At 39.9% G+C, this 16319-nt stretch overlaps 1 protein-coding gene across 2 annotated transcripts in view; it reads right to left on the bottom strand.

The window, feature by feature from the left end:
- Nucleotides 1–2130: 2130 nt before the first annotated feature.
- Nucleotides 2131–16319, bottom strand: part of ppm1e (protein phosphatase, Mg2+/Mn2+ dependent, 1E) — a 41150-nt gene continuing 26961 nt past the window's right edge. For both annotated transcript variants that reach the window (XM_067608654.1, XM_067608653.1), the window contains 6 exons: nucleotides 9948–10069; nucleotides 6823–7022; nucleotides 6172–6360; nucleotides 5652–5795; nucleotides 5135–5228; nucleotides 2131–4876 (listed from right to left, as the gene is read on the bottom strand). In XM_067608654.1, coding sequence (XP_067464755.1) covers nucleotides 3942–4876; nucleotides 5135–5228; nucleotides 5652–5795; nucleotides 6172–6360; nucleotides 6823–7022; nucleotides 9948–10069 — 1684 coding nt within the window. In that variant the 3' untranslated portion in view covers nucleotides 2131–3941. The remainder of the gene's footprint in view (nucleotides 4877–5134; nucleotides 5229–5651; nucleotides 5796–6171; nucleotides 6361–6822; nucleotides 7023–9947; nucleotides 10070–16319) is intronic.

Here is a 16319-nt window from a genome sequence, read left to right as displayed (position 1 = left end):
CTGTTCTGTTTTACATTGGCGTTATGTTAGCTTAACACATCGGTTAGTCCTTATCCTCAGAGCTTTCTCTGTTGTAACGTCAAAAGTGAAACCAACAGTAAGTAAATCACTATCGTAACCTTTGTATTGTTTGTCCAAGTATGTTTTTCTGTAAACTAAACATTAAAACAGGATTCATATCGGAACAAAATAACTGTCTAAACTTATGTTTTTCATTATCATACTGTACTGTCAACCAATCCATGGAGTTAATGGTAATTAGCCAGCTAGCTATAGCTAATAAAATCTCCCTTGAAATTATGACTGTCATTGGACAATTTTATTAGTTCTAGCTAGTATCTCAATTATCAGAATTGAGAAGCTTGCTTTGTGTGAAATTGTGGACACCTTGTCTTAAAAAATGACAGTGTAAACTGCATTAGTGTTGTGTGAGACCAGAAAGCTTAACAGGCACAGCAACAGTTACTAAGGGGGATTTAGCGAACAGTCAGTTGCTCCCACAGCAAATTAAAAATATAGTAGCAAAAACAGGAGTTAAAGCGTGTTAATGGGAACAGGGGCATTTTTAGTACTTTGAAAGTGAATGTGACAATCAGAGTTAAGGGGCTTAATGTGGTTAATGTGATTTCCATATAAGTTTTCATAGTAATTGTGTGGTATAGTTAGTTTATAGTCATCAAGTATGGTTAGATACAGTAATGCTATAGTGTGTATTAGAAAGAAAGTGACAGTGAGCGATCAGTCTCGCCAAGTTAACTGGGTGCTAGATGTAGCCTTATCAGAAAGGGATTAATATGAATCTAATATGAATTCATCATATAGACAACTAAATTAGTAGGAAGATTATTATTTGATGGTTATGCAGTTGTTTGTTAATTATGATGAAGGAACTCTAAAGATTGGACTACCTATCATATTTGGTGTTACATATATAAAACCAATGAATATTAATGGAAAACTGGCTATTATTTATTTTCTGCATGTTATAGACATGTGCAATCTTTCGCAAGGTAGCATAAAAGACTGAGTTTGAACAATCCTATGAGTTGCTAACATAACTGAAGTGCAGCAATGTCAGCAATGTGTTAGACAGTAGAGAGGGGGCTCTCCATTGCAGAATCTAGATCAGATCACAGAAAGATCCAATTATAAAGGTGCTGTGGGGCCGTGGGAGCCAGCCTGGGGGGATTACTCTGACAGTGGAGGCTATCTTGCAGTTGGTGATAGCTGGGGTTTTTGCTCTGTAGTATTGTTGTGGATATTTACAGATAGAAATCTCTGCTCTCTTTCCTCAAGCTACTGAGGCACAAAAAAGTGCAGATTGGTGCTCTCTTTGTGCTGTTTGAAGGATTATGAATCTTAAAGGAATACTTTGACATTTTGGGACATATGCTTTCTTGGCAGGAGTTAGATGAGAAGATCAATACCACTCACGTATCTGCATCCTATATATAAAAATACAGCAAGCAGACTGGAAACAGAGATACAGCCAAAGGTAAAAAAAATAAATAATAATAGTTGATTAATTTTCTGTTAATCAACTAATTGTTGCAGCTCTAATGTTAAATCTATTTTTTTTAATCCATACAAAACCACATTTTCTTTCCCTTGGAATGGAGCCAAGCTTGCTGCTTCTTCTGCTTTCAGTCTCTATGCTAAGCTAAGCTAACTGTCTGCTGGCTGTAGCTTTATATTTAGCGCACATAGGAGTGGTATCAATCTTCTCATCTAACTCTCAGCAAGATAAGTGTAACAAGTGTATCCCACAAAACCTCAAACTATTCCTTTAAAGTGGCACAAAGTCATAATATGATCCAATTGAAAGCACACGCCAGACTTGTACTTAATGGTGATATATTGGTAATTAATGAGTAGGCCTATGAGTGTAAAGGAAGTAGGCTTTAGTAACACATATGGAAGGCACATGTTCTGCAACTTTCAACTATCCTGGCCCAACATTAAATGGTTGTGCACTTTATCAAGCCTGCTGGAAAAAAATTTCTGTTCAATGAGTTTTGTGTAAAAGTAAATAGACTTGGAATACTTGCAAGAACTATGTGGCCCAACAACAACTATAACAAAAATATATTTTTAAATGCCCCCCTTGCCCCCCCCCCAAAAAAACCCCATTACCACAGGAGTATATCCCCATCTGGAATACTGGACTACATGAAGCATTTATTCAGGTAAGTGACTGCTAATCTTTTATAATCTGGTGTTTAGTGCTTTTATCCGTAGACAAACTGTGGAAGGATAATGGCTGGGTCATTGACTGTATGAGAGGGGGCAGAACAACATGTGCCTTCAGTCCCAGAGAGCAGGAGCAACAATTGTTCTGGCTGAACTTTATTCATATGCCACCAAAGGATTCCTGAAGGGACAAAGAGGCAAGCTAGGCCATTGGAGCTTAATTTAATGCTCAGTTGCTCGACATTCTCGACAGCTGTCTCAAGACATAAGATGTGTCACCTCACCCTGCGTTCACACCTGGGTGACATTAAATAGAAAGAAAAGAGAAGTGGACTGATCACACAGTCCGCCTCTTTCACTGTGCTGGTATGACTAGAAAGCTGTCCTTGTTCTCTTGGATGTACAAAAAAAATATGCATAAATGGCTCATTTAAATGATGATTGGGGTTGTTTTTCATAATTTGGTCCCTTAGTTCTTATGAGGGGAAATGTTATTGCTACAGTAACATTGATATTTTAGACAAGACAACTTTGTGGCAACAGTTTGGGGAAGGTACGGTTTCAACTGGAGCCCGGCTGATTCATCAACATGTCCAATATTTTCCACTAATATTAGGTTAGAAAAAAATATCTAGGCGGTGGCATATGTATTGCACAATATGTAACAAGAAATTGCAGTAAAGAATGCCAAAAACATGTTTGAGGTTTTGGAAACAGTGTCCCTGTTACATGTTCCACCTAGTAAATATCCTTATTGCAATTCAAGGGATCCTTATCAAACATTTGAGTCATCTTAAAAAACAATATGTTGTTATTGGATTATCTAACTCTCAAATATTGATATTGGCTGCCCTAATAAGTCCTGTATCGATCAGCTTGTTAGTTTGAACATGATGCCCTCTGTGCACATATCGAGGTTCAATTTTTTTTCTTTCTGCATGTACCCATGAGCGACAAATATGTCCTACAACACTTTTTCTTCTCCAAAATTCATAATTTCTTTCTAGAGACACTGCCAAGGGTGTGGCGCGACCGAGCATAAATTAAACTGTGTAAATAAATTGTGTTCAGACTGAATGTAAAGTGAACTCATTTTATATACACAAAGTTTAGCGCTGGAGTGAAAGAGAGGAGTCTGTCCAACACAGACTTCAGCTCCAGCTATCTAATGACACACACGTGGAAAGCGTGTGTAGTTGTACTTGTGTGTTTGTGGCAGCTCAGAGTCCAGGCACTGATTTTAAAATTATTTTTCTTCTAAATAATTATTCTTTCATTTGCTTCTAAAGTGTCTCCCTTTTCCCCATTCATGAAGTGGAATCACTCAACTTAACACAAGAGACAACTTTTTTTAAATGTTTTTTGCACTGCCTACAGCAAACTGTGTCTGTTCTTGTCTAAATTAATTTCTTGTTCAGTCTGAACACATTTGATCAACCTACATCTCCAGCTATGGCTTCATATTGACTGATCAATGGTCACAAGGGAGAGGATGCAGTTTTGCGCTTTACCTACAGCATTAAGGAGTGGGGCTTGTGTTTAGTGGGCCAGCTTACATTTGGAAACATTTCAGCTTAGGACAGAGAGCACCACTCTTCCAACAGAGATTCAATAATCACGTAACGACTGCGGGAGCCACAACTACCTACTATCAAAGAAAGACGTGTTGTTGAAGGCAGAGGTGGGTGGGTGGGCTGAGGGGCAGGGAGCAGGACTGAATAAATGGAGATGGTTTGGTTTGGGTCACCTCTTCAGATGGTGGCATCGTGGGGCAGTTGAGGCACTGCCACTCCAGGCCTCCAGTTGGAGTAGCGCTGCGTGTGGGGCAGCAAGTGGCCAGATGGTAACAGGCCTAGCATCTCCCTAGATCTGCCTGGCCACCTCCGGCTCCACCGGCGACTACCATATCCAAGCCTGCGGCTTCGCCTCACTGCCTGGCCGAACAGCACGGCTGTCTGGGGCCACAGTGGGTCCGTGAAGCCAGCAATGCTGGACTCCTGAAAAGGGATACAGGACCTGCGCCTCAGTGGGTGTTTCTCTTGGTAGATGTGGGAGGCTGTGAAGAGGTCGGGGCTAAAGTTGGAGCAGGGCTGCCGTGAGCCCTGGGTCAGGGAGATGCGGCCCTCCAGCGACGGCCCCAGAAGGCTGAGGCTAGTTCTGTCCGTGAACGAGTCCGTTCGGTCTTCATAGCCAAGGTCAGCGGGGGCCGAGCACTGCTGCAGGGGCCAGCCGCCGCGACTTTTCCCCCCGATGTCCGCATTGCTGCCTCCCTCTCCACCATCACGCTCTACCCTGACTGCCTCTTCCTCCTCCTCTTCCTCTTCCTGTTCCTCCTCTTCCACCTCTGCTACCTGCTCTTCCTCCACTTCTCCCTCCACCACGCCCTCCTCATCGTCCTCAGTGCTGGTGGGTGGTGGGGAGCGTGGGTCCCGCAGGAAGACCACTATGACAGTGATGTTATCACTTGAGCCCGCATCTCGGGCTGAGGCCACCAACTTGTGGGCCACCATGGTGGTATCTCCAGTGTTCTCCTGGAGGTGGTCACTGACCACCCGCACCGCTTCATCTGGACTCACTGTGTCCCAGAAGCCATCACAGGCCAGAATCAGGTAGTCTTCTGAGCCGTCCAGTGGGAAGATACCATGGTCTGCATCACCACAGATGTAGGGCTTGTGCTCCGAGTCGCCTGTCAACACATGTAACAGATTAGTCTATTTGGGCCAGCTCATACCAGCTTTCGATTGAATTTATCTGAGAGTGGATTCTTTTGCTTCAGCAGTAAATATGTCCGTTTATGTTGAGTTTGACTTAATGTTTTTGAAATTTTAAAAATGTAGTCAGCTTCTCAGATATGAATTTGTGCAACCTTTGGGAGGGAACTCGTCAAAATAAGCAGAAAAAGTCCAAATATGACAGTGCAGTGTATGAATATGTGGTAGTTTACCTATTGCTCTGGATACAGACAGACTGCCATTAACCCTCCATGTGCCGAACCAGATCACACAGCCTCCCAGAGCTTCGATCCTCTGCTTCTCATCCTGTACACAGATGTGAAGCACAGTTTTCTTTAACGTTGGTTCGTGGTGATGACTATCACATGGTACATAACAATCTCATGCTGACATCCCCTGCAGCATATCAATCAGTGCAGTGCATTACCTGCTTCTGTTGTGCACTTAAAGTGATTTCTTTTATTCTCTCTTTTGCAAGATGCAAGGTTGAAGGTGGATCTTATGTAAATGCCGTACTTAGAGCCCACTCTTACAACAATAGGTATATTAATACAGCTGTTTTTGGGAAGACATCTCTACAGATTTTTGATTGAAAATGTGCAGTGAACACAATCCACCCAAATCCACCATTTTCAGCTTTGATTCGTCATCTCAATCCAAGTATGCATGTAGTGGAAGTGATAGATTTGTTCCTGGTTGGGTTTCAGGATGTGTGTGTATGTGTGTTACCTCTCTGTCTGGTTTATGTGGTTTCATCAGCTCCACAACCTGTCCTTTCCTGACCAGAATGACCTGGGAGTCTCCCAGCCAGGCCACGTACAACGTCCGACCCCGCAGGAACGTCACCACGCCTGTTGTGCCACAACGCAGGTGCTGCCAAAGACACATGTTACAGCATGTATTCACCTCACGCTAAGCAGCAGCTGCACCACTACTACATTATACAGGAACTGCCTCCCTGTTTTACTGGGTCAGGGTCAACAAATGACCAAAAAACAAGCAGAAACATTGTCAGTCAAGCAGAAACATAGATAATCTAGCCATCTAATCTGCAACTCCAGCCTTTATAATGTGTAACCGCAAATATAGTTTTTTACATGAGTAAAAAGATGCTGTTGTGATATTATGTTAGTAGTAGTGAAGGCAGTGACAGTCCTTGATGTTGTAGGTGTTGTAGTAATAGTAGTAGTAGCAGTGTCTGTAGTAGGAGTGGTAGTAATGGTTGTAGTAGTAATGCAGATGTGATTACCTCTCGTGAGGCCTTCTTCACAAAGCGTTCATCAGTGAGTTTGAAGGCTCTGCAGAGGGCCTCTGAGGGGTCCTGGCTGAAGGATTCCTGATGCACCAAGTTGACGTGGAGATGGTTGGCGGCGTAAATAGCAGCGTCCACACCGCCATGCCCATCAAACACAGCAAAGAAAGCCTGTTCTTCCAGATCCTGAGAAACAAATACCATTAGTCAGTGATGAGGGAAGACTTCAGGCTTTTATAATTATTATTATATCAATAAACTACCCTAAAACTATCTGGATTTGAGGGTTTCAGCTACCAAACTTGGAAGATAGATTCAAAGTCTGTATGAATGGACACCTCTGGGGAACTTGTAGCCACCTGAAGGCAAGGCAGTTTTATTTATATAGCACCATTCAGACACAAGGCAGTTCAAAGTGCTTTACAATGGCATAGAAACACATTGAACATAAGACATGAAGAAGACATTAAGATTCCATTTAAAAGACATTAAAAATGCATTTGAAAGACAGGTTTTGATCCTGGGAACACTGAGTAAACCTGTCCTAGATGACCTGAGGGGTCTGGGTGCTTCCTAACATACAAGCAAATCAGAAATGTATTTGGGCCCGAGACCATTTAGTGCTTTATAGACTAGTAGTAGGACAACCTGAAGGTTGAAGAGTGTGTTGAAGTCAGGGATGATGACGTGCTTGTCCTCCATCTTGCGCCTCATGTTCTTGATGGCGTGGATGGAGGTTTCGTAGTATGGCTGTGGACGGCGGCGGAAGGGCATCTCCTTCATCCAGAGGCAGCACATCTCAAACAGTCTGTTAAACACCAGCCGGGCGAACTTCACAGACTCCATCTCTAACACATACACACAAAGAACAGTGTGAGTGCTTCCTTATTGTATAAATTGTATTTAAGTCACTTAAAAAGTGTTTTAGGTTTGTCTTTGGTTACTGACCAAGAGAGCACATGTGCTTTGTCCTTCCTGCCAGTAAGCTCCAGTCAGAGTTTAAAGGAATACTCCATTGAACACTCACCCCTGTAGGCTCTGAAAAGTTTGTAACTCACTCCTTTGAGGAAGATAGCAGCTGTAGCCTGTCTGGATTCACATGAGTGACAATTACACCTTCAACTATTCTCGGAGTAAAGGTAAAAAAGTATCAATCGTGTCACCTAATTAAGTTTATCACACTTTGCCTTTATTTATTTATAAATGTACTTAATATTTCTGTTTCTATCTGCCTTTAACAAACAACATTTCCTACAAACTCAATACCTTTGCAGGTTACACAGAGTGAGGCCAGTTGAGTTGCCATGGTTACACTAGACGTGGCTGTCAGAGGAGAGCTTGGGTGGATGTCAGCGCTAATGGAAAAAAGTTATGATGACGTATAATATACGCACAGCCACACTGGAACATGTTTTATGAATGCTAACAATAAATTGCTGAAATTCTGCAGATGTTCCTCTCGAGCTGAGTAAAGCCCCAACAATCTTCGACAACAAGTAGGGCTGCCTGAGAGGTAAAACCCGTGGCAAAATAACGTGAGTAAAACTCTCACTGCTGCTGGTAAAACTCAACAGCTATGAGCACACAGTACTAATGTAAGGCGACTCATATCAGCATTTTTATCAACTCCTCTCTTCTCTCATCTGGATTTTGGCAGCTGGACAGTAAGAACAATGTTTAGAGATGCTTAAAGGAGTCAAATCAAAATAAAACTGTAAAAATTTTAGTTAAATTTTTCTGCTGTGTCAAAAGTCAACTTTGTCCCCATCCTCAGTGAAAATGAAGCCCTTGTGGATAGCAAATCCTCAGGGACCTGTTTTACTTTTTCAGAAAGGCAAATGAAAGAAACGTTCAGTGAGTAACAGAAGTTAGTGGAACAGGGGGTTCAGCTCTCTGTAATAATCAAGACGCAGGCTGTGTTTCTACATGGGCTCGACCTACTATTGTTAGCTGCAGGTGTAACAGTCTATCCTGTCTTCGCTTGTCTTCTCTCTCTCAGCTCAAATAGGTGAGACAGAGAGAGCGGCCCATGCTGTGTCCCATTTCCTCCCTTCACTCTCACCCCTCTACCTTCTGGCAAATCCATCAGTGTCCCAATACTGTTTAGCACCCTCCTTTATCCTGCTCCAAATGAAGATTTTTCAGCACTGCAGCTGGCATCACGACCTACCCATAACACCTTGCAAATACCCAAAGAAAAGACATAAAACAGGATGTGATCCGCCGTTATGCAACACAAGAAGTTCTGACTTTGAGGAGGCAAACGCAGCAAGGTGCAGACCAGTCCATCAAAATTAAAACACGTTGCACAATTTTTCTCCAGTACACCATACTTGACTCTCTAGATGTTTTCAGGATAGCAAAAAGTTTGATGCTGTGTCAACTTTTGGTGAGATTTAAGACAATTTTTGACGATTTGTTATCACGTCACCAGAAATTCTACATCTAGGTCATTTAACTCCAGGAAAATCTAGTAAAAAAACCTAGAGTTTATAATATTTTATCACAGATATGTGTCCCCAAGGGTAAGAGTTAATCTCTCAAACATGATCATTCATTTGGAGTCATATTTGTGTCCACCTGACAAATAAATATCCAATGCATCTCGTTAGCAGCTAAATAATGCTTTACAATGTTCACCAGCTGGTTTATAACTTTGTCTGCTGCTAGCTGTGCTGCTGGAAACGAGATTGATGAAAGTGGAGTTTGTGAGCCAGAAACTTAAAATAATGAGTGTGTTTACATGTGCACCAGTATCCTGATCAATATCCTATCTCAGATATGTCTTGATCATGTAAACTCCTTATCCAGATTTCTGAACCTTCTCTGTTGGTAGAAAAATGAGCTGAGATGTTGAGGAATCAAGATACAACTGCATACGGATGATCGGAAACCTGGATACTGTTATAATCCAGTATACACTGATATGAGTAACCAGGTGTCTGATGTTCCATGTAAACACCATATCTAGGATATGATCAAAACCAGGATACTAATGTGCATGTAAACACAATCAATGAGCTAAAAGGAGTTTAAAAAGCTTTATAGAGCTGGTGAGGTAAAAATACTGATAAGTGCAGCTTTAACAGAAGTTAACAGCTGGATGTTCTTTGTATTTTGAATTGGGACAAAATTCACAAGCCTCCTTCTGTCAATATCTTTTAAAGTTATTGTCTTTTTGGTACCACATTCCCTCGTTTTGTTACTGTACTTCCACTGCAGTTGAACAGGAAAACACTGCTCATAAAGAGGGACACAAAGAGGGATTTTGTTTTTTTTTGTTTTTTTTTTACAAAAAAACCCTGTATGAGCAGGAGGAATGATTACAGCAAGAAAAACCTGAGTCAGTGTTCATTTAGGCACCTGACTGCTGACTTTAAGAATTGTGAACCTATCTTTTAATATGTAGGGTTGATGTATTTATAATTCAAAGATTAACATAATATTCCTGAGACATATATTAGATTATCACTGTAATTGGATTATGATCAGACAAAGCATATATAATGAAAATCGTAGTATGGTGGATATAATGTGTTCTGGCTCACAGATGTATGTTTTACAGTCTACTTTCTGCCCTCTAGTGGTCAAATACCACTTAATGCAGCCTTGCGTAGGAGAACTGGGACAAAGCCCTGGTGGTTATATGCCTGTGTATGTGTGTGGGATGAAGTGAGAGAGAGACCTAATTTGTCTGTGCCTCTGTATATATGTGTGTGTGTGTGTGTTAGAGAGAGGGAGAGAGCAGTCTCGTGGGCTCCCCAGGGACTCACGTGGTAATGGGTCAGCTCCATCTTCTACAGTCTTATTGAGGTGATGGATGGAGAGGTCAGTCTGCAGCATGCTGTCTGCTGTGGCTCTGGCCAGGGCTGCAGCCAGGGAGCACGGACAGTTACTGTGGTGAGGAGAGACGACACAGTTATGAATTAAATCAGAAAGAAAAATATTCCAACATTCCTCTGCAAAGGTCAACAATGTCCTCTATCATTTAGCCAATTTATTTAACCGACAGTAAAATATAGGCCCAATTTTAATGTACTGGAAACTGGGCTGATGATGTATCTGTTGTTAGAGTCTTACCAGCAGTGTAGACCAATATACTGTATATTGAGACAGTTTAGAACCATAGGACATTGAACTTAGGACGTTGTTTGTCCACCGGTTATTGGATGTATTGGCGAGAGGACGAATCCTACTGACTTTTCCTCTAGTGCCACCATGAGGTTGACATTTGTGGGTTTAAGTGAAATGTCTCGACAGCTATTGGATGGATTGCCATAAAATTTGGTATGGATGGATATTCATGGTTGCCCTGGAGATCAAGTGTAAAAAGTTGTCAACTATTCTGAAAATCAATTAATCATCTCAGTAATTTTCCGGCAAAAATGCCAAATGTTTGACAGTTCCAGCTTTTCAAATGTGACAGTTAGCAGTTTCCTCATGTCATATATGACAGTAAATTGAATATCTTAACATTTTAGTCTCTTAGTCAGACAAAACACCGTATTGTATTTATTTAACATGTCATAGACTAGTTGATCAATTTATCAAGAAAATAATCTGCAGATCAGTTGATGATGAAAATTATGTTTTTCTCATTTCTATATTTTTTACTCGTTTTGTACAATTCTCTTGCTAGAGATTATTTTCACTAAAAATATAAATCATAAAAAGAAAATGATTGTTAGTTGCAGATCTAGTTTAATTACAGGAAACATTCAAGATGCACAGAAAGCATGACATCATCCCTCGGTAAAAAAAACAGCAGATTTTCACTGAATAATGAATAAATCACAATAAGCCCTCTAATCACCGCAAATTGCATTTTAAACTTTTTAACTGAATTCCTTTTGAACTGCGTCAGGCTTCCTGTGGAGTTACAGATTTGAGCTGGAGTGAACTGGTGCCAGTATTTAACTGGAAGAATGTAAAAATGATAAAACACACAACGCTGTATGAGCGCAGCGGTACATCATTACATCTGGTCAGACTGTGTGCTGCTTCTGTGGTGGAGGAGGTGTGTCTCTTCTTAAGGTTAACGAGAGTTGGGGAGGAAGAGAAGGAGGAGGAGGAGGAGGAGGAGGAGATGGGGTCATTTGAAGGACTGAAGACTTGCTGCACATGAGTCACCAAGATAACTAGGCCACCTCCAGATGCAGGTAACCATGGTAACTCAACTTCTGGATGCTCTCCAGCTCACTCAAATTAAGTTGAATATAAACCTCAACTGAACTCACACAAAAAGCACAATTTAAAGACATTATTTTTTAATTTGTGTCTTGGACAGATATGATAATCTGATCTGATAATTTGCAGCCAGTTATACTTCCAATAATTTATTATTAATACATATGCAAAACAACACATGTCAGGTACTCATGCATAGAGCAGCATGAGCAATGTGAGTGAATGAGTTCAGGAAAAAGATGTCTTTACTGGTTACATGGCTTGTTACATGATGCATTCAAAAAAACGACCAGTTTCAACTGGGGCTTCATTATTGATTATTCTGTTGATTAATCAATTAATTGATCAACTACAATATCCTAGAGCTCAAGGTGGCTTCATTAAATATGTTGTTTTGTCCAATAAACAGTCCAAATCCAGTACATATTCAATTTACTATCACATAAGATCAAAAAGACCAGCAAATTCTCATGTTTAAGAACCTGGAACCATCAAATTTTTGGCATTTTTGCTTAAAAAATTACCTAAAAGATACATTGATTATCAAAAGAGTTGCAAATTAATTTTCTTTCAATCAGGCTCAGGATAAAATACCTGAGCTTGACTGAAATAAAGTTTAATGTCAGCATGCTAACATGCTCACAGACAATGCTGACATGCTGATCTTTTGCAGGTGAAATATTTACCATGTTCACCATCTTAGTTCAGCATGCTAACATGTGCTAATTAGCTGTAAACACAAAGTATAACTGAGGTTGATGGGAGTGTTTTAAAACTTTGACCAGATGGTGGCGATAAATGAAAAGTCAGAGGAACACCAAAGTTATTACAGTTCATCCAGAGGAGAACATGAACGTCTGTACCAAATTTCGTGGCAATATGTATTATAACTGTCAAGAAATTTAACTTAAAACCACAAACGCCAACTGATGGCACTAGAGAAAAAGTCATTAGGATTCATTGTTTAGGTGCCGTGAATGTCTGTACAGAGTTTTGTGCCAATAAAGGCAAAAAAAAGACAATGTATGCCAATCCATCTCTAACATGTTGAGATATTTCACTGGATAAGCCTGCAGGTGACACTAGATGAAAAGTCAGGGCATCAAATTCATGAGGAATCATCGAACCGTCTGAGAGACTGACATTTGTGTTAAAATCACAAAAAGGGTCAGAAATAAATTTCCTCATTCAGGCCTTGATGTACGCTTACATCAAGTTTAAAAGTCTGAAAGTCTAGTTCAATCCATCCCAAAGTATCATTGCTGTTTTGTGCTTCCTTAAATGTTTTGCCATTGGATGAGTCACATTCTGCTTTATTGTTGCCTTTTAATAAAACTCCACATTACTCCTGCTCCTCTACATGTGAGTGCCTTAAGTGCCGTTATTTACATAGTTCAAGATTTCAACCCCAACTTTTTCTTAAAGAGCGCCAGCGTTTAGGAGCATTCAAAGATTCAACCATTGAGCACACCACTTTATTGTTAATATATTAGTTTATACAGCCTTACATGTAGCAGCTGAATCCTCACAGAGATCTGATATGTACAGTATATACTGCAATAATAACATAGACAGTATGATGATGCATGCCTCCAAAAGCCCTTGCATTTATTTTATTTTAATAACTGAACTGTGGTTGGCTGAGGGGGGAAATATTCTACAATTAAATACTTTCTATTAAGTGTGAGAGGCCCCTCTGTAGCTCTTATGTAAAATGACAAGTTTAATCAATGAACACCCAAGACAACAGTAGCCAGCTTCAGCATCTTTAATGAATTCAGCCGTTCTCTTTCTAACAGAGACAGCTGAGCTCATTTACATGGATCCTCCAAAGGCTCATTCATTTCTAAAATATGAACAGACGTGTAGCCTTCATACAAATATGAGAGAAGATGTTGGTGTTTGCACATATACTGTATATAGCATCAGAATATTTTCACAAAATGTGGTCAAATCAATACAGTCCTTAGATCTCTGTATTGACTTCCTGTTAATTTTAGAGTTTGACAGAGATGGAAACTACATTTAGTCAAGTACTGCACTTAAGTACAGTTTCAAGTACTCATTTAAGTACTCATGACACTTCATACTACTTCGGCAACTTCACTACATTTATTTTACAGCCACAGTATAGTTTTGTTTTTCGTTTTTTTGTTACTGTGAAGATAAAGGTTTTATATACAAAATATATGATCAACTATTAACATATGATGCATCGTTATATATTAAACCCAACAGCTAATAAAGTAATAAAAAATTCACTTTACTGCAGGAACAACATAAAATGCTGCATACACAGTAATAATAATTGGACTCTTAAAAGAGTCGTTCTGCTGTCTAATGAGTACTTTTACTTTTGATGGGCTACTTTAAGTACATTATACTGCTAACACCTCTGTAGTTAAACCTGCATTAACTGATTTTTTTGGCCATTTGGGGGCAGCGGAAACAGTTTGTGAACATAACACTGATATATCGTCACTTTTTAAGCTGATATGCTGATGTATTTCAAACTATTGTTTATACTTCCAGCAGTTACAGAGCAATATTATTTGGAGTTGTGTTTCTGGCTAAGTCCAATATTCACTCATTTTTAGCTCTGTTTTTGGACTCGTATCAACTCCTGAGGGAAATATCTGGCTCTCTTCTAGCTGCTAAATGCTCCGCTATGTTCACCAGCTAGCCGCGAACTGCATTTGTTTGCTGTTTGGTGCTGAGCAGGTTGTGCACAGCAGGTTTGTTTTCTCTGAAAACAGCTGCCTGCTGCGGCTGAAAATATGGGAGTGGTGAGAGTGAACCAAAACAGTGAAGTTGCAGCCTGACAGCTAAACAATGAGCTGAAACTTGCTACAAAGCTCTGTGAAGCTGATAGTAGCTGCAGAGTCTCTGATAATTCACTACGAGCCACACCCAACACATTACACATTGGCATTTGATACATTGATATTATAAAAAATATATCGATTATAGCTGCTTTAAACAAGATTTTAAAGCTGGACTTTTGCTTGTAGTGGAGCGTTTTTACCTTGAGATGTTACCACTTTTGACTACTTCTTCAACCAATGGACTTTGATAACACAGTTCTTCTCTATAAAGCATATTTATCTACACCGCCCTGCGTCATATTCATAGCAGCTGATATATCATATATGGGCCTGTTAGACCGGCTCCAAAGTGAGTACAGTTTAAAAGCAGACTAAAAACAACACTTTCTATGTGTTGTTGTGCTTTTTATTGCATTCGATGTGTTATTTTTACGTCACTACACCAGAGTAAACGTGTGAATCCTGTTAATTCAATGTCTTTGCTCTTCTGTGAAGCACACTGCACACTCGCTCTTGCTTTACTTTTACTATTATCTACAACAAACTCATCCACTTTCCATATCTTCTATGTTAAAATTTGCCTCTCTTCTTCCTTTTCCTCTGCTCTCTCAATACATTGTAGTGTCTGAAAAAGTTCAAATAAAACAGAAAGTTACATTTACAACACCACGGGGACCACACACATGGGACCGCCACATTCCTCTAGCTCTCCATGGCAACCACAGAAACTACAAATAACTTCACTGACGATCATCTTACAGAAATAGTTGTAATGTATAACAAAGCCAATTACTCACGTCCATCCTGACACTGGATAGAATATATCCAGACAATTTGTGACGCATCTTTCTCTACATCATGGCAAACGTTGTCTCGTTTCGTCAGTAAAGAGTCACTGATGGACATTACGTAAGTTACACCTGGTATTAATGTGGCCTGGACAGCCCAGTATTCCTACAAATTATGTTTAAATTGGACAATGCCACACTCAGTGATTTACATCTACTGCCAATGTTCAGTGCCAATGCAGGAAGTAGTGAGTCCTTTATGTGGCGAGGTAGAAATACGTGGAGATCAGGGCGGTGGATAATCCTAACCTAACACTAACCATACATTAGTCATAAGTAATATCCCTGACTTAAGCTATACAGTAGTTGCAGACAAATTTTTAATACGCTGGCAAAAACGTCCTTCAATGTGATCAAGGGTTTCTCAAAATCGTCTAATATCAACGTTCTTTTCTGTCGTTAGGGTTGATCAACAATGACATTTTATCATTTCAAATGTTTAAATCTTTTTAATGTGCAAACACGTTGAGAGCACTTTGTTGTGTGATATATTTGGTTGAATGTCTGCTGTTCAGTGATTTTAGGGGCGGAAAATCCCTAGTTGAAAAAGAGGGATGGTCCAAATTGCCTGTAGCAGTATGTTGGAGTTATTCTTGTTAAAAGTGTCTCCCTTAAATGTAATGTTTAAACTACGTCCCCTGTTAGATTTTAGTTTTCATTCAGCATCAGAGATGAGGGTTATCTGGACCAGTATACAGTCTTATGATTCCTTTCCTCCTTTAAACTTCTTTTTCGTCAGGTCCTTGATTTTGTTCTCAAACTGGGTCAAGGGCTAGAGCCATCAGGAACAGAGTACTTAAAGCATGCCCCCATAAAGCAGTAACCATAGAAACCTCCTGGGTAATCCTCTCCTTGAAAATGTGTCTGTGATGGTGAGATATCTTGTTCTCTTTCTTGAAGGGCAGATCACAGAATATGAAGACTTTATCAATACAAATTATGTAACAAATCTGATTGCAAAGCCACAGACATCTTAGTCTGGTTCCACCATTACAGCAGGTCAGGTGACTTACTACACAATACAATGACCTTTATGTAAGCTGTCATTACATTCTCTTATATTTTGTTAAGGTTAAAGGACAGGTTCACATTTTTAAAGTCTTAACACAAAACTCAAATGTGTATATTTATATTGAAAGAGTTATTGGTCGCTGTTAGGTCTGAAACTAACAATTATGTTCATTACAGATTACTCTGTCGATTATTCTCTCAATTTATCAAATCTAAAATGACCGAAAACGGTTAAAAAATGTCACTGTTTCTCAACGCTCAATGTGACGACCTC

This window comes from Thunnus thynnus, chromosome 13, assembly GCF_963924715.1.
Source record: "Thunnus thynnus chromosome 13, fThuThy2.1, whole genome shotgun sequence".
NCBI lineage: Eukaryota > Metazoa > Chordata > Actinopteri > Scombriformes > Scombridae > Thunnus > Thunnus thynnus.
Note: the sequence above shows the minus strand (reverse complement) of the source record. Positions and strands in the feature narration are given on the sequence as shown.